Here is a 21410-nt window from a genome sequence, read left to right as displayed (position 1 = left end):
CCTTCTCCAATACAAGTTATAGACCTCAGGGAAGGCAGTGCATTTTTTGCATCTATGAAGTGCATGCCACTGCAAATACATTGCGTTTTAATTTTAAATTTATAAATAATTTGTTTTTTTTTATATTTTAGGAAACCTTCGCTTTATGATACCTTCAGGTGCCGCGGGCGATAAGTTTGGGATTGATGAACGTCTAGGAACTGTTACTGTTAAAACTAAAATTGATAGAGAAGAAAATGATCATTACATTTTTCCTGTTTATGTTACTGATTCTAGTACATTTCAATCTACTACAAACTTTGATGTCGCTACTGTCTCGATAAATGTATTAGACGTAAATGATAACCCGCCTACTTTTAAACCTGGATCTTGTTATACATTAACAGTACCCGAAAATAATATCGCCGAAGTCATACATACGGTAACAGCTACAGACAAAGATATCGGAGCTAATGGTATGATAACGTACAGCATTATTTCTGGTAATAATGGAAATAAGTTTTCTATTGACTCCACTACTGGAAAACTCACAGCAAAAACTTTAGATAGGGAAACACAAGCCAGATATGATTTGACCATATCCGCTTATGATCATGGTTCACCAGTAGCATTACAAGGCTCCTGTAATCTAACAGTCATGGTAGAAGATCAAAATGACAACGATCCTGTATTCGATACTGGACATTACTCTGCTGCTATACCTGAAGATGCTTCTATTGATACATCAATTATTAAAGTGAGAGCTACAGACGCCGATTTGGGATTAAATAAACGAATAGTTTACTCACTAGCTAATGAAAGTCAAGGATTATTTCGAATAGACAACAAATCTGGAATAATTTACACTACAGGGTAAGTACTTTATTACAATAATGCGAGTGACATATCATTTAATTTTATTGAAAAACAGGACGTTTACTTTTTGTACTGTAAGAGTATATTTATATACTCAGATACTATAAATATTTTTTTATTGTGGCAATATAAGAAACGCTTAGGTATACTCTATTATATATTTAATATAAATTAAAATTAATGTTTAATTCATTTTAATTTATACATATGATACAGATGATATAAAATTAATTTATGGATTTTTTACAGCTATTTTGATCGTGAAAAAACAAGTGTCTATCATTTTGACGCAGTTGCTACGGACCAAGGACGATATATAGCTCGTTTTCAAAGAGTGTCTGTAGAAGTCACTATAAATGATGTAAATGACAATAAACCTATATTTACAAAATATCCTTTCAAAGAACAGATGGCTACACTTACTCCACCGGGTCAGAGTTTACTACGAGTGTCAGCCACTGACAATGATATAGGAATCAACTCAGAAATACTGTATGAGCTTATGGATACATCTAATCACAAGTTTCGCATAAATCCAACCACAGGTGTTCTTACAGCTACACAGAGTTTAGCAAGTGAAAATGGCAAATTATTACACCTTAAAGTTTTAGCTAAAGATAAAGGAAACCCACCTCAAACCTCAGTAGGCCTTATCGAAATAAGAGTTGGAGATTTTCCAGATAACACACCAACTCTTTCTTTCCAAAATTCAACATACAATATTACAATAGAAGAAAATTTACAATATGGCAAAGACGTATTACAAGTTACGGCTTTAAGAAGTGATGGACGTCGGCAAAGGATATTTTATGAATTCGGCAATGGTAATGACCAGTATGCCTTTGAAATAGACTCTAATACCGGGGTCATAAGAGCCAACAATTCGGATAATTTGGATTATGAGTCTTATCCAGGTCCAAGAAGGCAACTTGTTATAGTAGCTCGAACAGAAGGGACGCCTACATTATATGGATACTGCGACGTAATAATAAATCTTTTGGATCAGAACGATCACGCTCCTAGATTTACGCAACAACAATACATAGCAAATGTTCTCGAAGGAAATACAAAAGGCGAGTTTGTCGTGCAGTTAGCTGCAAAAGATGGAGATCGAGGGGCGAACGCAAGAATCTTATATCATATCGTCGATGGAAATCATGATAACGCATTCATTATTGAACCTGCATTTTCTGGATCCGTCAAGACGAATATTGTATTGGATCGGGAGATAAGAGAGACATACAAACTGACTGTCATAGCTACTGATGAAGGCAATCCCCAAATGACTGGCACGGCTACGCTGCGAATCAACGTGGTGGATGTCAATGACAATCAGCCGACGTTTCCACCGCCGAATGTCATTTCTGTATCGGAAGGTACGTTTAAAAGCGTTGCACCTACTTACGTATTCGTTTTTAAATTGCTGTAGAACAGCCTATCGTCGTTCCGATATAAATTGGTAGAACAAAAAGCATTTTACAAAAGAGGCATTTTACATAATTTGTATTCCCAACTCCCCGGCTGGCTTACATTGCGACATTTTGATTCCAGCGCTGAGATTAAATAAAAGAGACTCCTTTAGGATCAATATTTATTGGACGGTATTACATTTTTTCGAGTGGATGTTTTACTGGCCTCCCCGACCAAGCAACGGTCCGCGCTCTCTTTTTGTTTCTTTGTTTTTATATCATTGTACTGCGTTGGGGTTTTGTTTTAGAGAATTTTATTTTGCGAATCCTTAAAGTGGCAGTCAAACGAGAGTAGCGACTGCCTGTATCGATTTTTTTATTCATTTTCTTTTACGTTTACAGGAGCGGAAGTCGGGTCGATACTTACATCTGTTACTGCAAATGATGTCGACACATACCCGGCGTTAAAGTATGCAATTATTCAAGGAGATAATACTTTTTCAATAGACCGATACAGTGGAAAAATAGTATTGAACAGAGCGTTGGATTTTGAAAGTAAAAAAGAGTATCAAGTAAACATCAGCGCTTCTGATACTGAACATGTTGCGAAAACTACTCTTACAATAAAAGTAACAGACGTTAATGACAACGCTCCAGTGTTTGATGAAATATCTTACAACAGAGTGTTACCTGGTAAATAAACTTAACTACCCATACTTTATAAAATTACTATGAAAACATGTATATACAAGTATTTACTTTTGTACACAAAATAAATCGTTTTAGGATATTTTGATCATTTATTATTTTTTTTAACAAAATTAATTATTGTTAGCGTTTATTAACGGACCAAGCCTCCACCTTATAAGAGATACAATACAAAGCTTAGACCCACTAAGCTGTTCCAGTGCCAGTTAGCGTCATTAACTTCTTCCTAACTCCTCGCTAAAGAGATTTTACTGAGAATTTCTTTGAAAACATTACTTAGCCCAACACAAAAATTAAACTAAATCTCAATATGTGGTTTCCATAGGCTTACCAGCCTTTAGTAGTTTAATAACAAAATCTTTTATCTGTTTCAGAAGGCACCGGTGTCATGGAAATCGGTTCAGTTAACGCAAAGGATGTAGACAGTGATGAAAATGGAAAAGTGACATACCACATTCTTCAACCAAACCCAGGTTATTCTATTCACCCAAATACTGGTATTCTGTATGTCAACTATAGTGCATTACCTGCTCACCAGAGGGATGTACAATTGGCTGTAGTTGCCACAGATCTTGGGAAACCAAACAGAAGTTCTGTCGCTTCAGTGAGAATTAGCACCGGTGCTTCCTCAGAAATTAAACCTTTCATTGGACAAGACACGTACAGGTAAATATATTGTGACTTAACGTAGTTATAAACACCACGGCCTTAGTTTTGCGAAAGTTCAGGCTATTATTTCGTTGTATACTCTGTTTTATGGACGATGAAGTAATCTATATCTATACTATATAGTTTCTAATAATCTCTGGATTTACTGAATCGATTATGAAAATAGTTTTACTAATAGAACGTTATTTGTGAGTATCATAGGCTATTTTTATTCCATTATTCTTACGAAAACGGGAACTATGCGGGTAAATTTGCGGGGCGTCAGCTAGTAGGTAATAAATAGCTACAACATAAATTGTATAATTTTTAAATTCTAAAGATATTTAAAAATATAAATTAATAATAAACCGTGTAGATTGCAAAAATAATCAATACATAATGGTTATAAAAAAATCGACCGATACCTTAGTAAAACATTAACTTAAATATAATATTATTTATTTTTTCAGAATAACTGTGAATGAAGAAACAGAAAAAGGGACATCACTTCTTCAAATAGGTGGAATCAACGATGTTCTCAAAAAATATAATCTGGACTTCCATATAATATCCGGCAATGAGGGTGATGTTTTTGACGTCACTACAGAAGGAGCGTTGCTTCTTGTAAATAGATTAGATAGAGAAGCACAGGACTCTTATGTTCTTGGAATGGCTGCGGTAGAACAAGGAAAAATTCTCTCCTATAACCAAAACAAAACTTCTGTCATGATTTTTGTTACCGTAACAGATGCGAATGATAATGCTCCAACATTCTCTCTCACTGATTATGAACTAACAATAAGCGAAAATGTAAAAGTAGGTCATACTTTGATGGAACTAACTGTTAATGATGCTGATTTGTATGGTACCCCTAACTCTGCCATTTTGTTTAATATAACATCAGGCGATGATGAAAACTCTTTTTATGTACATCCTACGACAGGCATCTTAACTGTTAATAAGTCAATAGATTACGATACTGGCAGAACAAAACATAAGCTAATTATAGTTGCTTGCGATCAGGGCACACCATGTTTATGTAACGCTGCTTACGTAAATGTGGAAATTCTCGATGAAAATGATAACACGCCTACGTTCCCTGTAAGTGAGTATTTCGAAACAATAGGGGAGAATGAGCGAGTCGGAACATCGGTATTCACAGCAAGAGCAACAGACCTAGATAGAGGTAAATATGGAAAACTAAATTACTCCATAGTACCACTGTCCAACAATTACAATAGAAACGACGACTCTTGGAAAATGTTTCAAATTGACCCTATATCTGGGCTCGTTAATACTAACGCGGTTTTTGACTACGAACAAAAGAATAAATATGAATTTTCAGTCAAAGCATCTGATTTAGGTGGAAAAAGTTCAACAGTGAAAGTAAGAATCGATATTGAAAGTCGCGATGAGTTCTATCCCCAGTTTACACAAAAGACGTATAATTTTGGTGTCCCTAAATCTGGCTCCTTACCAGCGGGCTATGTTATAGGGCAAGCAACGGCAACGGATCGAGATAAAGGTATTGACGGTCGTATAGTATATCAGCTGTCGACTTCACATTCTTACTTCAAGATAAATAGAACAACTGGCATCATAATTTTAAAGAAAAAAGTTGACTCTGTTAAGAATTTATTTGGAGCAGATAAATCCATCAGTTTAGTTGTAACTGCTAGCTCTGGAAGACAAGGTTCATTAACGAATAAAACCGCCGTAGAAATTCTGCTCGATCCGTTGGCAACAGTGTCGGAAATTACAAATCATATGAACGATACATCCGTGGCACAAAGCAGTGGGCTTTCCGACTGGGCATTAGGTTTATTAATAGCATTTATATTTATTATAATAATATTTGCTGCAGCGTTTTTATTTTTACATATGAAAAATAAAAGACATAAAAAAGGAAACAAGCCAGGCTTAAATTCTGAAGGCGTAGGAGCGACTAATAGCTATGTTGATCCCAGTGGATTTGACACAATACCTATACGAAATACCGGCCCAGTGACTTCTGCTAATCAATTTGCTCCTCCTAAGTACGACGAAATACCACCTTACGGTGCTCATACGGCTAGCTCAAATTCTGGTGCGGCTACGACTTCTGAACTTTCAGGGTCTGATCAGTCAGGCTCTAGTGGCCGTGGATCTGCAGAGGATGGTGAAGATGGAGAAGACGAAGAAATAAGAATGATAAATGAAGGGCCTTTACAAAGAGAAACTGGTATTCATAGACAAACAAATGGGGTAGACGATGACAATCTTTCAGATGTTTCAGTTCATAATACACAAGAATACTTAGCTAGGTTGGGAATCGTAGACACTGGCACTGGCGGAGGTGCATCGACATCTTCTCGAAGATGTTCTGAAAATGTTGTAAATAAAGATACAATGTTACATCATGGGCCAATAGATTCAATGCATATATTTGACGAAGAAGGTGCTCATGAAAATGATATAACTAATCTAATATACGCCAAATTGAATGAAGTGACTGGAAGTGAAAGAGCAAGTAGTGCTGATGAGGCAAGTGCTGCAGTTGACAGAGCAATGGCTCTTGGAGCTTTTCCAAGCACTTCGGCTGATAATAACGCTGTTCCAACTGCTGGGCCATCTATGACCGGAAGCCTAAGTTCTATTGTTCATTCTGAAGAAGAATTGACTGGTAGTTATAATTGGGATTACTTACTCGACTGGGGCCCTCAGTATCAACCCTTAGCTCACGTGTTTTCAGAAATTGCGCGCTTGAAGGATGACGCTGTATCATTACAAAGTGGAAATAGTGGTGCGTCGAGCGCAAAGAGCAAAGGTACGTCAATATCTGGTGGTAAAAGTGTACCACCACCGTTACTTACAACAGTTGCGCCAAGAAGTTGTCCAGCGCCATCATTGTCTTGTAGACAACCACAACACTTGTTACCGAGGTCGCCAATAAGCCATGACGTACCTGGCGGGTTTTCTGCCGCTGCTGCAATGTCACCATCGTTTTCACCTTCCTTATCACCATTAGCTACTAGATCTCCTTCAATGTCACCTTTAGTAGGGCCGGGTCTTCCACCTGCCCCAGCCAATAGAAAACCACCTCATTCTACAATGAGAATGTAATGATTAGACTTTATTTGTATTAATTATATTTGTACATAAATAGTACGTGACTGTTTGCCTTATAAGTATTGACTTAATAGTATTTATTGATTACCCGATGTAATCGGATTAGTTTTAAAATAATTTAGCATCATTTTGTGCATGTTATCTGTATTTTACTTCCCTGAATATGCTCAAAGTGATTTTAAGCGCTTATTACCGATTTTACGGTAAATGTAAATATTGTCTTCATTCGGGTCGTAACTTTAATATTATTGTATATATTAATTATTAGTTTGTATATTAATAGTGCCTTGTAAAGAATGAAATGAAGACTGCCATGTTATTATTACTTACAACACAAACAAATCAGCTTTACTGTAAGCTATAAGGTTATTTTAGATACTGCAATTTTATTATTAGCTTTACTTAATATCAACTTATGTCTTATGTATAATACCATTTTTGCAATGAACTTTAAAATGCATATATTTTCATCTGTGGATTACATTTCTTTCTCTGATGTTATTAAAAATATTATACATATTTAGAAATATTTTATACTGTGATTTTCGTCTAAGTATCGAAAACGCCTATTTTTGTTTCGTTTGAAATAATTTGGCGCTAATAAAATTTTCTTTATTGATTTTGTAAATAATTTGTATATTATAAGTCAAATTATTTCTGACGAAGTGATATCGTTGTTTGTAAATATATTTTTTAAGACACAAAACGGACTGTCCGAGATGATGTTTAGTGAAAAATAAACAAAATTGTAAAATTGATTACTTTTTTTATTGTTTAAGATTAATAATGGCTCTTGTCCTAACTCTAAATGACATCAAAATATTTCCTACGTGCGGATTATATTTTGTGACAACAAATTACTACAATATTAATAGCAGTGTCGTAATATTGGCATGCCATAGAGAATCAGGACCGTTATCTTAATAACTAGGTATAATGAATAAAGGTAATACATAAAAGCATGTAATATAAATCAGCCTCCGAATGAGACGATGGATAGATACAATATAATAATGAACCACATATCACAGATGGATCTAAAACTACGTATTCATGAGATATCACAATGTAATTCTTACAAAAAATGGGTGAATTTTGCGATACAAGAACCGCATTCCAATTTTAGCACCAATAACAATATATTTGTCATACACTTTTAGTAATAATGTAGACGTTTTTGAAATTTAATGCTGATACGAAGGTTTATAATAACATTTATCTAGCAGCTGTGCTGTTCTGCTAAAAATCATTCCCTTAAGAAAGTAACCTTAATCTAAAAATGCTTAAATAAATAAAGCTTAATAAACCAAACCAATATAATACAAAATATTAACCTTTGGAATTAATAAACTTTTCTCTTCAAATTGTGTCACTAATAAAAATTATTAAGGAAAATTTTAATTTAGGTACGCACATATTTCGTTGGTTATGAAATAATATGTTCAATTATACAGATTCACAACAAGTAATATTAGGAACATAAGTTATACATACTAATGGTACTTTTATGGAATTAAAATATAAAAATAATCACTAATAACCTTCAAATAGGATACCATAATAGTAAATGATTCAGATTCAGACAAACTGGCAAAGGCAAAAAGGAGTGAAACCGGCAATTATTGACTGAAACAAAAACTGAACAAAACCTGTCCTATAATATACCGTATAGTAAACTCATTCTAGAGGGTACATTATTCAAGATGATATTGAAAAAAACATTACCTTTACTGTTTCTAAAACTACTCTACTAACATACGTCTTCTATTCCGCTACTTAAAGTAGAACAATTTTTCGGAAAACTTGTTGTAAGAGATACAAATATATTATGATTTTATAGAAGGTTAGAATATAAATTTTGAATACACTTATAAATTGAGGAATATAATTAATAAATACATCAAAATAATGAGGCCTATTTTAATTATAGTAAAGTTGCAGTCTACGTTGATATTTTACGGGATTGGCACAGTCTATTCAATAACAATATTATCAAAGATTACGCTAATAATATTGGTGTCACACTATATCCTATTTGTTTCATTATGTAAATGCATATCAATAATAGCGTCATTAGATACAATTGATTTTTTGCCTGGAGTCACTATTCCTATTTCAACTTCAGTGTTTGATGTTGGTAGACCATTAGGCAGGGTAGATGGTTCCTGAAATTAAAAATAATATATATAAAACGAAACAGAAAGATAATTTAACACAGAAATGTATCCAAAATGAATACTCCATATTTAATTACTGCTACTGTTCATTACATGTACAAGCCAATATTAACAATAGCTGTTGAGCACGAGTCTCCTCTAGAATGTGAAGGGTTAGGCTGATAGTCCACCACGCTGCACACCCGTCGCCACGCTGCCCAATGCGAATTGGCAGACTTCACACACGTAGAGAATAAATATAAATTTCAGCTTGCAGGTTTCCTCAGGACGATTATCCTACGAATGCACCTCCAACTTCACTAAAAAGTTGGAGGTGCATGCGAATCGAAGGCAGAGGTCATATCCACAGAGCTATCACAATTATTTAGTATCTATAAAATGTAGGTAATAATATTGCTAGGTATACTTTAGTTGCTTTGCATTTGGCTATTTTTTTTAATATCTGTGGTAGGAGGCAGCTGACCCCTCCCACCCATTGATCAGATTTATTTTATTCGACCTCACTAACTAGGTCTACGATGGAAACGGGCTTACTTGGAATGAGATATACGTTTATACTACCAATATCTTTGACGGTTTCCACGGGGCATCGTATTTGAACAATAAATCGCTTGGCGGTACGTCTTTGCTGGTATACACTAGGAACGGCATATGCCTAGCAGATTTGGCCAATTTAGAAATTATAAATCAGACCAGACTGGGCCAATTTAGAAATTATAAAGTGACTGGGACCGGGACCTGGGACCGGGACCTGGGACCGAGCTGGGAATCAATCCATAGTCCACAGCACAACAAACTGCGTACACAGAGGTCGTAGATATATCATGGAAACTCACCATAGATGCAGCGTCAGAGGCCATCAGTTCATTCTTGGACATCCGTTCAACCACTGCTGCGGCATAGCAATCCCCGAGCATGTTGTTCGTAGTCCGTATGCGATCACTGAAATAGATTGCAATTGAAATTAAACATAATTAGCAGTTAGATATAACACAAGTTTAATTGTAATGGATTTTGCTACTATAATGTTAGACGTAGTATAGGATGTAGAACTAAATGCAAAAATAAGGGCACGACCAAAGAAATCTGTGTAAAATTCAGCAGTTTTCAAAGAAACAAACAACCAGAATTAGACGGTAAGTATGAGACAACTTGAAGAACATACATTTTAAAATAAATTGAAAACATAAATAATTATTCTATGTTCTTAGTATTTTTCAATACGATAAAGATCTCTCGGATTTGAATTCTGCTTGCTAAATACTGGATTAACACAATACATATATTTACTACTTTTTATCAAAAAAAAACATGGCTCCCACAAATTAGTAGAACTGGATTTCACGCTGACAATTTTCCGTCCTCCAGTAATGAGATAAATGTGTGAGCAAACTTGACCACACGCTCCCTCTTAGTAGCTTAGGTACTCAAAATCAAGCGTGCGTAAAAAAGTTTTCCTTCAATAAATCATCTTAATATAGATATAAATTATTGCACTTACACGAGCCAATCTACCGCGAACAGCAAGGAGACGTCGTGAGTGGGTGCATCAACTGCTGCTAGAACCACGAGGAGCAACACCATCGCAGCGGACGGCACTGATGCTGACGACACCGAGGCTGCTGTGCAGGTTAAACTGAAAACGATGATATCATCTGCTGTATCAATCACCAGCTGACGCCGCGTGGTTTGACCCGTGTGGTTCCTGTTCCCGTAAGACTAGGGGAATAATAATTGTTTAAAGCCTTTCTCAATAAATGGGCTATCTCACACTGAAAGAATTTTCCAAATCGGACCAGTAGTTCCTGAGATTAGCGCGTTCAAATAAAAAACAAACTCTTGTTAAGTTATTTTTACGAGACAACTTTAGCAAACTCATGATATACTTACAATATAGTGGCGAGCTGCGCAAATCCGAGATGCATGCTGTTCATTTGACAGATAAACAAGCTGGCTACAGCTAAGAACAAGGCAGTTCCGTCCATATTTATGTTGCAGCCAATGGGGAGGACAAACCGCGTGATGCGTGGATCTATTCTGAGAGGACCTTCCATTGCACGAAACGTTACAGGCAGAGCTGCGGCCCTTGAATTAAAAAAAAAACAGTTTAATTCCACTGATTTTAAAATATATTTCATTACTTCAAAGCATACAATATCAAAGATGTTATGTAGGAAAACAAAAGCAGTCAGCTATCAGTAGTAATTTCTTGCATAGCTCATCTGATTCATTGACTATAACAAGATCTTTACAGATTTGGAATTACCAATGCATAAGTTTAAACAAATTGTTTTTGTTGTTCAATTACCATTTTCCAAATCAATTTGACGTACCTATCCACTTGGACCTTACTTCTATATTATTTTACTGTGTAGGTGGTAGATTTTTTGAACGTATGGTCTTTTGTAAGTATCTATTAGAGAAATCAATACAAATTTAGATATCAGTTAATTAGCAATGTTGTAATTTTCGAGTACAATTTTATCATTTGATGAGCAGGGAAAATCATAATTGATGAAGAAATCTTTGTTATTAAGAAACAACTCCACAACTAGACATAGGCCTTTTATAAGAATTTCCAAACGACACAGTTTTGAGCGCCTGCATACTGCTCAAAATCATATTATTACTAGGCTAATAGGTACTAGGCTATTGTCAAGAAGAAAGATCATCGTGGTGTCCTCAAAGACACAGCAATATGCTGGTGGAGACACTTTTAGGATCACATCATGCTTGTAAAGCATTTTAATTATTGTTTGTATTTTTTCTCTTTACTTTGTGTGATGGATATTCAGAATTGAATAAACTTTTATTCCTTTCTATAATTTTTACAGTAAAACATATATTTAAAATAGTGTCTCACTTGCGTGTAAGCGGTAACACGAAACTAATTTTATAACAACTAAATTGAATTTATTTAAATTAGATAAGTGTCTAGATATTATAAACTCACGTAGAAGCCGTGGCTGACGCAGTGAGCATGGCCTGAGACAGGCCCCAGTAGAACTTGTACGGGTTCCTCCTTAGAAAGAAGAAGTAGATTAACTGCATAACTATCAGTTGGTACAAAAATACACCGACCGTCACCGTGGCTATGAACCAAGCTAGCTGAGACATCACTTGACCTGAAAAACGGAATGATCGAAAACTACTTTACATTGTTTATAATTTCCGGTGCGAGTAAAAAATTAACATAAACCTTTTACATTTTATAGTTCCAGTATATATAAGTATGTGTAATTTGTCATATTCATTTCAGCTTGACCTAATAGACAAACTTCTATAGGAGAATTCCAAAAATTGGCCTACTTTCAGATCTTTAGGAAAACTTTCAGAACGATACAGTAACAAAAAATGTACTTAAATTTTGTATTTTTGACTAGATTATTCCATTAGAATCTTAGACGGAATAATTGGTCAACAGGGAAAATTTCATTATTTTCATACTCATTCAGCTTTTCAAATGCGTATTTCACTGATTGATTCAGTTGTCAGTTGTAATGATTGTAGATTAAAATCTTACTATACCAGATGATGACCAACAGATATACGCACAATAAGGCAATAAACCTCAGCAAAAAGCTCTTGAATTTTTGAGAATTAAAATAATATTAATATTTTAGATATAGAAACAACTTACCAACATTGCTTACACCTAATATTTTCCCTGCTATCACGCTACTGACACCAAAAGGGGTGAACCACATCACACCGGTGACCATCTTCATTATAACCTCAAAAATTGCTTGAAAAAAATCAATCACCACTTTGCCCTTTTGTCCAAGAGTTCCTAATAAACTACCAAAGACTAAACAAAAGAAAACTAGCCCTAAAGTGTTTGTTCCAGATCTGAAAACAAACAATACGTTGGATGATATTAATTTCAAAATATATCTGATTGTTTGGCTTATTACCCCATCAACATCAATATCATCATCATCGTCATCATCATCAATATGCGCAACTTTAGATGTAAGATTTAAATAAAATAAGTTTAATATTCATGATTAAGAAACAGGACTAAAACTTGCAGATTCCGAAAACTAGCTTGTTCTGGCAATCTGCAATATTCTAAAGACTTATTTAGCAATCTATTAATATCTAGACATAATACTTTACTTTCAATAATATATAATATTTACCTGTAGTGTATTTCCCGCACTAAAACCAACGGAACACTGTCGTTCGATGCACTTGCATTTGAGAACAACGTCTTTGGTTCTGTGTACACTGTGTGAGCCTGTTGAAATGCCGCTTGCACTATGTTATCAGGGAATATGTTCCTGGAAATTTAGATGAATACGTCTCAGATTTTTTTTATTTTATTATTCAACGGCAAACGGTGTTTTATTTGCTGTTCTACAATGGCAAGACGATTTGGGAGGAGGGAAATTTCTACTTGTACTTAAGCTACATCGTACAACAAACTCTAAACCGACTCACTGCACTTACGTACCCACTATTTAAATTTACCATCAAAACACTATCTAGTCAGTCTAGAAAATTTAGATAGTATCAGTTCATCAGAAAAATTGACAAAATTCTAATTTAAGTCTTTCATTTTTAGAATTATAGAAATTAATATACAAAATATTTAAACCAATAATTTAAATCCTTCAACTTACCTTCCAATATCAAGCAGGCTGTCTAAAATTTTATGGTCCCTTTTATTTTCCACAATGGCAGTAGAATCTTCCCGTAATTCCGGTTTTCCTGGATGAATTATCACAGCCAAAATGATCCCGAGGAATGCGTTGAACATTGAGGTCAGGATGAAGTACAGTAACGTTCGGACTGCTATTTTGCCGCTCATCTTTGCGTTCAGGCTGGCGGAACCCGCTATAAGACTGGCAATTATTAAAGGCAAAATCATAAGCTTTAATAATCTCATGAACAGTTCTCCAGGATACGATATCACTATCAAAGCATCTGGGCCTAGATGGTACGGACGAAGACCAAATCCTAAGAAAAATAAAATTGTTGTAATCATAATAAAATTAATCAAGGTTCTTATAATGTGGCAATTATTAATAATAATTTTAAAAAGTGAAGTAACTAATTTAATCTTTAAATCTTTGTCCATTTGTCCAAACCTTATTTTAAATTAAATTGTATTTTGAAATAATTTAAGTTTTATTTACAACACAAACTAAAAACAAAACGTTTTACTTGAAATTAATTAAATTGCTTATTGAAATAATTGATGAACTAGTAGATTATCGAAATAAATATTTTTGTTCTAAAAATTGAAAGAAAAATATTAACTCACCAACTGCAATTCCTGCAAGCACTCCAGCCAGAGTAATAACAAGCAACTTGTTGTCTATAAACCATTTTTTGACGCCAGTAGGGTCCACTGGAGCCGACCGGTCCTCCGTAGTCTTAGGGCCCCTGTCTCCTGGGCCCATCTTCACGAACAGGTACTCTGAAAAACGTTCACCTTTCTCCATTACAGGCACAGTTATGCGCCCGAGCCCAGGTCACTGGACCTAATTAACCCTCTTGCTTTTTCCCTTCAACAGTTTTTATCCAATTTTGATCTTTAGTTCATCTACTTTAACTGTCCGTTGATTTTATCTTTCCATTATTTATTCATTTCTGTATAATTTATTCTAAACGAAATTTAGTTCAACGTTTTCTACGTCTGTATTTCAATCGATATTATTAGCATGTACTTGCATACGATGCAGTTCTACCTCTTGTTCTATTTTACAAATATTAGCATTGCAACCCTGTTCTGTGTTGCAATATCCACGACTATATCTGCATGTTTGTTTTACATTACTATCTCTCGTTATTGTTACTGTTGCATAAAGTGTAAAGCCACCAATGGAATGAAAATACGTGCACCTAGTTCACTACGTAGTGTTTCGTGGTAGAACTTTAAAGCCTTATCCATAGCTGCGCGCGCAGGCATCGATTACTGCCCGCTTCAGTCAGATGTTTGTATTATGTTGCTTCTTACGTACATTATTAAATTAGAAGCATTACGTCTTTATGTCACACGATGGGGGTTTTATTCTTGGCCACATGAGTCGAGGTCAATCATGTTAAGCGAAGAAATATAACATTCATTGATTAAGGCATGCGCAGTTGCATTTAATCTATCATATAGAGCTACAATATAAGTATTATTATATTTCTAACACAATATAGTCCATTGAAATGTTTCATGAGCTTTGCTTTTTTAGAGGATGCCATTTTATTTTTGGGACATGTGTGGAGATCAATAGAAGCTTAACCTCAAGTTTGTCGGGTCGCCACCCTTGTCCTCCGGCCACCATCTTGAAAAAGGGGTAAAAACACTTTTTTCGCGATATCTCGGAAACTATGCGTCTTAAGAAAAATTTGCGAAAATATAATTTGTAGCAAATTGTTTTGCCTACAAATATTTTTAAATAACCTTTTGCCATAATTAAAAATTAAGTAAAATAATTGAAGACTGTCTCAAGACTGTGAGACGTGACGAAGCCTGTAATTTTTGAAGTGATTATACTTATTTACACCATACTGGAACACGATTTTCGTCTGTCTATCTGTTTTTTCGGAATTATCCCATAAACGGTTGAACCGAATTTATTGGAACTTTAAATGAAAGATAAGCAAGACTATTGTTATCTCGCAAAAATCCACTCCTGTGGGATTTTAAAAAACTGAATTTTACAGACAAAATTGCGCCTGCAATAAAAACTGACAGTAAATACAAACATTAACATTAAATAGCATTCACACCATAAAGTTAGTTTATAATTGGCGATACAACAAACTATATTTTGCGTTAAGATTAATGTCGTCTAAACCACGACACGTGTTCAATTCCTTCTCGACACGCCATCAAATTTGATACGACAAATTACAATCCGAGAATAATTCAGCAATAATCTTGCATGGTTAGCCAATATGTCTATCAATTCAAGCAAAAGTTTCTAACATAGTTCCTGTGGAATTCGAAATATTTTCCACTAGCAGCTGCCCCGTGGTTTCAACTGCGTAGTTCCCATTCCCATGATAAAACGGATATAATTTATCCTATGACACTCTTAAAACGTTTCTATTGTGTAAAAGATTTTGTAAAATCGATTTAGTAGAGACCAGATATTGGACTATACAACTTATAACGACTTCTCTTTAAATATTAACATTAGTGCTAGTATATATTAGTAAAGATTAGTATAGAATATTATGACTAAAACCAATAGACCATAACATTCTTTAACTACCAAGGCTTACTTAAAAGAGGAGTATTGCAGCGTTTTTTCTGATAAAAGTATACTTGATATTATTTATAAAGAAGTACAGTACTATAGGGGGTAATCTTTAAAACTACTAAACCTATTTTGAAAATTGTTTTACTAGTAGAAAGCCACGTCTTTTGTGAGTGGCTATATTTTATCTAAATATTTTAATTGTATCCTAAATAGGCAAACAATAAACTTCCACAAAATTTACATTTACTCCATCAATAAGCGCCATTAAAATACATAATTTTTACATTGTAAGTTATCGGATGGCCAAATGACGTCATTTCATTGATGCTGTTTTTAGTAAATGAGGAAATATATGGACACACATGGACACGTTAAAATATTACTTAGATAATATCTAAATTGATGACATACATAAACCATTTGTTGGCACTTTGTATGCCAACGCCATGACGTTTATAACGAATTCACGTTTTACGTAAACCAGATCCTAGCAAAACATAAATGTGAAAATATGAGCAAAATTCAATATTTGTGTCGTTATCGACACTTGCCGAGTTGCCGACAAAAGAAATGATATCTAGTGGGTCCCAAATCTATGCCAATATTATAAAGCTAAAAAGCTGTTTGTTTGTATCGCGCTAATCTCAGGAACTACTGGTCAAATTTGAAAAATTCTTTCAGTGTTAGATAGCCCATTTATCGAAGAAGGTTATAGGCTATATATTATCCCCGTATTCCTACGGGAACGGGAACCATGCGGGTGAAATCGCGCGGCGTCAGATAGTTTTAAGTATACAATAAGAACTCAAGAGATCATATCCACTGGGCTATCACGGCTCATTTTTGTCTACTGACTATTAATACAAGGTAACGGATGGAGAGAAAAATAATATAACCTATTCTTAAATATCAAAACCATGATAGCCCAGTGGATATGACCTCTGCTTCCGATTCCGGAGGGTGTGGGTTCGAATCCGGTCCAGGGCATGCACCTCCAACTTTTCGAGAGGAAACGTGCATACCAGAGAATTTCCTTAATTCTCTGCATGTGTGAAGTTTGCCAATCCGCATTGGGCCAGCGTGTTGGACTATTGGTCTAACCTCTCTCATCGAGCTCAGCAGTTAGCCGAATATGGGTTGATGATGATGATGATGATGATGATGATGATGAATAGGTTTAATGTTATAATATTAGTTCTGTTTGTTTTCACGTGACTACGTCATATTACGATGTGACAATGAACTTGACTGACATGTCCACATGCTACAGTTCAGTTATTACAAAATGAACTATCATTATTAATAGCATAAAGATGATTTTTCACAGCCAATGTCAATAGCATTGCCAAGATTCCGTTTTATTTATAAACTACCGCTGGCGTCTTTAATGGTATCTTTGATCTTTACATTTTGATCAAATACAATGATTTCGAAAAAAATAACAACCGGGTAATTAACTAATTTCAACCTATAGGCACTGGCCAGACTTCACGCGAAAGGCACTCAAAATGTTTGGATTCGTATCGATATTGGATCGAGAAGCACGCAAATTGGTTTAAAGACAAATTCTATTGTACTATTGTATTCATTTAATTTTGTATTTTTACTGGGTCGCAGCAGTGTGGGGAGGGAGACTGTGAAATCGTGCGTGCGGAGAAGTGAGGTGCATCAGTCGTGGGTTTTTCATTCATCGCTACACGACCCCCGGCCCGCGCGGAGCATCGGGAGTGTTACAAACAAAGTTACCAAGCTATACATGCGATGAATGACAATAAAAGTAGATGTAACTACGTCACTGGTACACTGTTATTGTTAGGAATTCCAATTTGAAACAAAGATGATGTGCATAGTGTTTTTTTTTAAAAGGCTACGAAAATTCATATGAGTAACCATCGATTTACATTATTTCATTTACAAAAAAAATACTCAATAGAAACTTACCCACAATATAATATCTAATTTTGATAACTTTAAAAAATGCTTAAATGTTTAACGTTATGCTTTAATTAAAGTAAACATTGCAACAAAATATACATTTTAATAGAAAAAATTCAACCGACTTCTAACTTAAAAATTAACCTAAACTAAAAAGCAAAAAATAACATCTTACCTATATGCTACCTTGTGATCAGTTTGAAGACGGTGCCAAGCCAGTGATGTTTTAATTCAAGCCGTTTAAATTACAAAATTCCTGTGGTTCTTTTGGATTGGCACCGCCTTCAAACTAATCAGAACACCACCACCATCCTGGAAGTAAACCCTTCTAAACAAAAAAAGAATTTTCAAAATCGGTCCACAAATGACGAAAATATTGCTTGACATACATGAAAAAAAATACATACATACAGCCGAACGTAGAAACTCCTCCTTTTTGGATGTCGGTTAATTAGATAGGCACCAACACAAATTGTAATGCACAAGAACATTAATTTATTTTTATTTTTATAGGCACTAACATATGGGTCCGACTACCTACAAGTAACTGCATTTAATTGCAAGGACAAATTTTATCGGCTATTTATTAACTAAAAGTTCCAAGTAATAGTAGGTCAATCGCTAACACTACCTTATTTATCACGTTATATTATTATAAGCTAGCAAACGCTTGCGACTTCGTCCGCATGGAAATCAATGTAATCTTCCAAGCCCCATTTACTTAAGAAGTTTGATTTTAAAAATTTTTGAATGACATTATTTTTCGTATTTTTTACAAAACTGTAACTCTAAAAAATAAAGGATTTTCCATACAAACTTTCAACTTCTACTTCACCCCCTTCTTATTTTATTTTCACAATAAAAAGTATCTTATAACCTTCTCCGTATTATGGTCTTAAACTGTGCCAAGTTTCATTTGAATTCATTAAGTAGATTCAGCGTGATGCCCGAATAACAAAAAAAACGAAAAAAAATATTTTTGGCTTCAGTATTGATAGTATAATGCACCGGAACAAAAAACTTCAAAGTATCGTCAATGTTCAGAATATACAAAATGTACAGAATTCGTATTATAAGTATAGATTCTAGATGGCGCTGGCGTCCGTTATGCCACGGTAACGTTTGGTGTTACAAATCGTATAAGCAAAATCTCAAATTGCGAATAATGCGAATATAGAATTCGACCAGTTTTATTGTAAGTATATAATAGACTATCGAAAGAATTCGCAATATTTTAAGCAATTAATTAAAAACAGGATTTTAATTGACTTCCTATTTAAATATAATTCTGATAACATTTTAGAATACTTTTAAACAGATATTGTGGTGATCTTTTGGCTCCACCATCTTACCTGGTCCCTCATACCCACCTCAAGAATTTTCCCCGTTATTTTATGCGGTCTATGTATTTGAATAACAAATTTTATGTAATACGGGACCAAAACTTATTTGTAAGATTACTATTAATCCAAGTATGATGTTTTGTATTTAAAAAAACTACTACAGAAAGATCAACGTTTAATCAACGGTATTCAACGTCCAATAGAAAAGAATAAATATTGTCAATTATAAAACTTACCCTGTATTTGTTTAATTTTGACAGATTTAAAAACACCCGCACAAAACTATTAGGGTATCCAACCCCTATAATCAAAATTTGAAAACGTGTCAAATTATAGAAACCGCCCGTAATTAAATAACAAAAGAAATATATTTAAATAAACTAAGCCAATTATTATGATTGTCAAAAGTTTCCGATGATTAAAAAGTTTGTGCACGACCAATCGATGATTAAAAGATTGCCAATTTAATGATCAATGGATTTGTGATTCAATTTTGAATTTTTTTTTTAATTTATCACGGAAGAGCGTGGACGGTCGGGTGCAACCGATGACTGCACTCGATCGAAGGGACAAGGCTATTTTAATCGCGATGCATTCCGTATTGGCCTTTTATTATGATTAATCATTATTATTGGTAGGCATTCATACCAATTTAATCTATTAAGAAAGTCACGCGACACAGTCAACGGGCATTTCTATTTTCTTTTGTGGTTGTGAACAATCTGTATCTAATGTCTTTGTATATTGAATGAATTTACCGCCCCGTATTTCCGTTACCGTAAGAAAATACAGTTAGTGGGGGAGGGGGGTAATCTTTCGATCAACAAAACCGATTTTGAAAATTCTTTTACCACTAGAAAGCCATGTTATTTGCGAGTGCCAAAGGCTATATTTTATCCCCGTATTCTTACGGAAACGGAAACTATGCGGGTAAAACCGCGAAGCAGTCTGTTAGTTATAATAAACTTAACGATAAAGGTGCTTGGAGGCCATTGGATCAGCTTCCACCTTCACACAGGAAGTAAAACTATAAGAAATTGTAATTGTTATCAATTGTAAATTATAATACTGTATGACTTTTTCAAAAGAGCAACTGTTGAGTTTCTTGCCGGTAGCTTCTCAGCAGAACCTGCCTTCCGAACCCGTGGTAGAATCTTTACAAATAGTCAACTGACGTGTCAAAAGTGCTTGTAAACTGAGCCTACTTGAAATAAATGAATTTTGAATTTAATATACAATTTTTGTGTGGCAAACCACACACGTTTTGAAGTATAGACACATATTTCAAAACAAATGATAAATTCCCCAAGTGTATATAAGAAGTACCTAGCTTGAAACTCCGCTGGACTGACCCAGTTTTTGACGGCCTCCGTGGCGCAGTGGTATGCGCGGTGGATTTACAAGACGGAGGTCCTGGGTTCGATCCCCGGCTGGGCAGATTAAGATTTTCTTAATTTGTCCAGGTCTGGCTGGTGGGAGGCTTCGGCTGTGGCTAGTTACCACCCTACCGGCAAAGACGTACCGCCAAGCGATTTAGCGTTCCGGTACGATGCCGTGATACCGAAAGGGGTGTGGATTTTCATCCTCCTCCTAACAAGTTAGCCCGCTTCCATCTTAGACTGCATCATCACTTACCATCAGGTGAGATTGTAGTCAAGGGCTAACATGAAAAGAAAACCTCTCTCCATGGCTCCCTCCACGAATGTGCTAGGAGAGCCACACTACGGGAGGAATGGCGACGGATAGTGAGACTTGCCGCCACATCCACCACACCACATTTAGTTTGGTTTTAACAATTATTTTTAGTTTGGTTTTTGGTTTTAGTTTAGTTTTATGTCGCTATGTGACGCACTTCCGTGGTGTCACCTGGTTCAAGGTTGTCAGCTGAAAATCAGCGCTGTATGTCCAATATTTCCTTGGTACATGCAGCACAATGTTGAGCTGGAACCTTTTTCAAGGTTGTGCCAAATATGACATAGTGGTGTTCTGATGCTTAGACTAAGCGGTTTGAGTATTAGG

General features: G+C 35.0%; 2 protein-coding genes across 4 annotated transcripts in view; one reads left to right on the top strand and one right to left on the bottom strand.

The window, feature by feature from the left end:
- LOC112058497 (protein dachsous) overlaps positions 1 to 7486 on the top strand; it is a 390923-nt gene extending 383437 nt beyond the window's left edge. For both annotated transcript variants that reach the window (XM_024099373.2, XM_052883647.1), the window contains exons 12-16: positions 132 to 852; positions 1105 to 2231; positions 2667 to 2957; positions 3347 to 3638; positions 4091 to 7486. In XM_024099373.2, coding sequence (XP_023955141.2) covers positions 132 to 852; positions 1105 to 2231; positions 2667 to 2957; positions 3347 to 3638; positions 4091 to 6722 — 5063 coding nt within the window. In that variant the 3' untranslated portion in view covers positions 6723 to 7486. The remainder of the gene's footprint in view (positions 1 to 131; positions 853 to 1104; positions 2232 to 2666; positions 2958 to 3346; positions 3639 to 4090) is intronic.
- Positions 7487 to 8074: 588 nt separating this feature from the next.
- On the bottom strand, positions 8075 to 19951 carry LOC112058498 (excitatory amino acid transporter). 2 transcript variants are annotated; one of them, XM_024099375.2, is made up of 10 exons: positions 19628 to 19951; positions 14175 to 14330; positions 13531 to 13867; positions 13048 to 13188; positions 12546 to 12754; positions 11859 to 12030; positions 10796 to 10990; positions 10407 to 10541; positions 9742 to 9847; positions 8075 to 8893 (listed from the first exon to the last, which is right to left on the bottom strand). In XM_024099375.2, exons 2-10 carry the CDS (start codon positions 14311 to 14313, stop codon positions 8753 to 8755), a joined length of 1575 nt encoding a protein of 524 aa, XP_023955143.1. In that variant the 5' UTR covers positions 14314 to 14330; positions 19628 to 19951; the 3' UTR covers positions 8075 to 8752. The 2 variants fall into 2 exon arrangements, with proteins under 2 accessions (XP_023955143.1, XP_023955142.1); XM_024099374.2 differs by lacking the exon at positions 19628 to 19951 and having other exon boundaries at positions 14175 to 18032.
- Between the last annotated feature and the right edge of the window lie 1459 nt (positions 19952 to 21410).

The sequence above is a fragment of the Bicyclus anynana genome, chromosome 9 (genome assembly GCF_947172395.1).
Source record: "Bicyclus anynana chromosome 9, ilBicAnyn1.1, whole genome shotgun sequence".
NCBI classification, from domain to species: domain Eukaryota; kingdom Metazoa; phylum Arthropoda; class Insecta; order Lepidoptera; family Nymphalidae; genus Bicyclus; species Bicyclus anynana.
The sequence above is the reverse complement of the archived record's forward strand: the minus strand, read 5'-3'. Positions and strand labels throughout refer to the sequence as shown.

Excerpts from the sequence above, each read along its gene's own strand:
- LOC112058498 (XM_024099374.2), bottom strand. The coding sequence starts at position 14,355 with ATGGAGAAAGGTGAACGTTTTTCAGAGTACCTGTTCGTGAAGATGGGC. Across the intron at positions 12,031-12,545 it reads ATTAGGTGTAAGCAATGTTG|GTCAAGTGATGTCTCAGCTA; the intron begins GTAAGTTGTTTC and ends TCCGTTTTTCAG. Across the intron at positions 9,848-10,406 it reads TTCGCGGTAGATTGGCTCGT|TGATCGCATACGGACTACGA; the intron begins GTAAGTGCAATA and ends AATCTATTTCAG.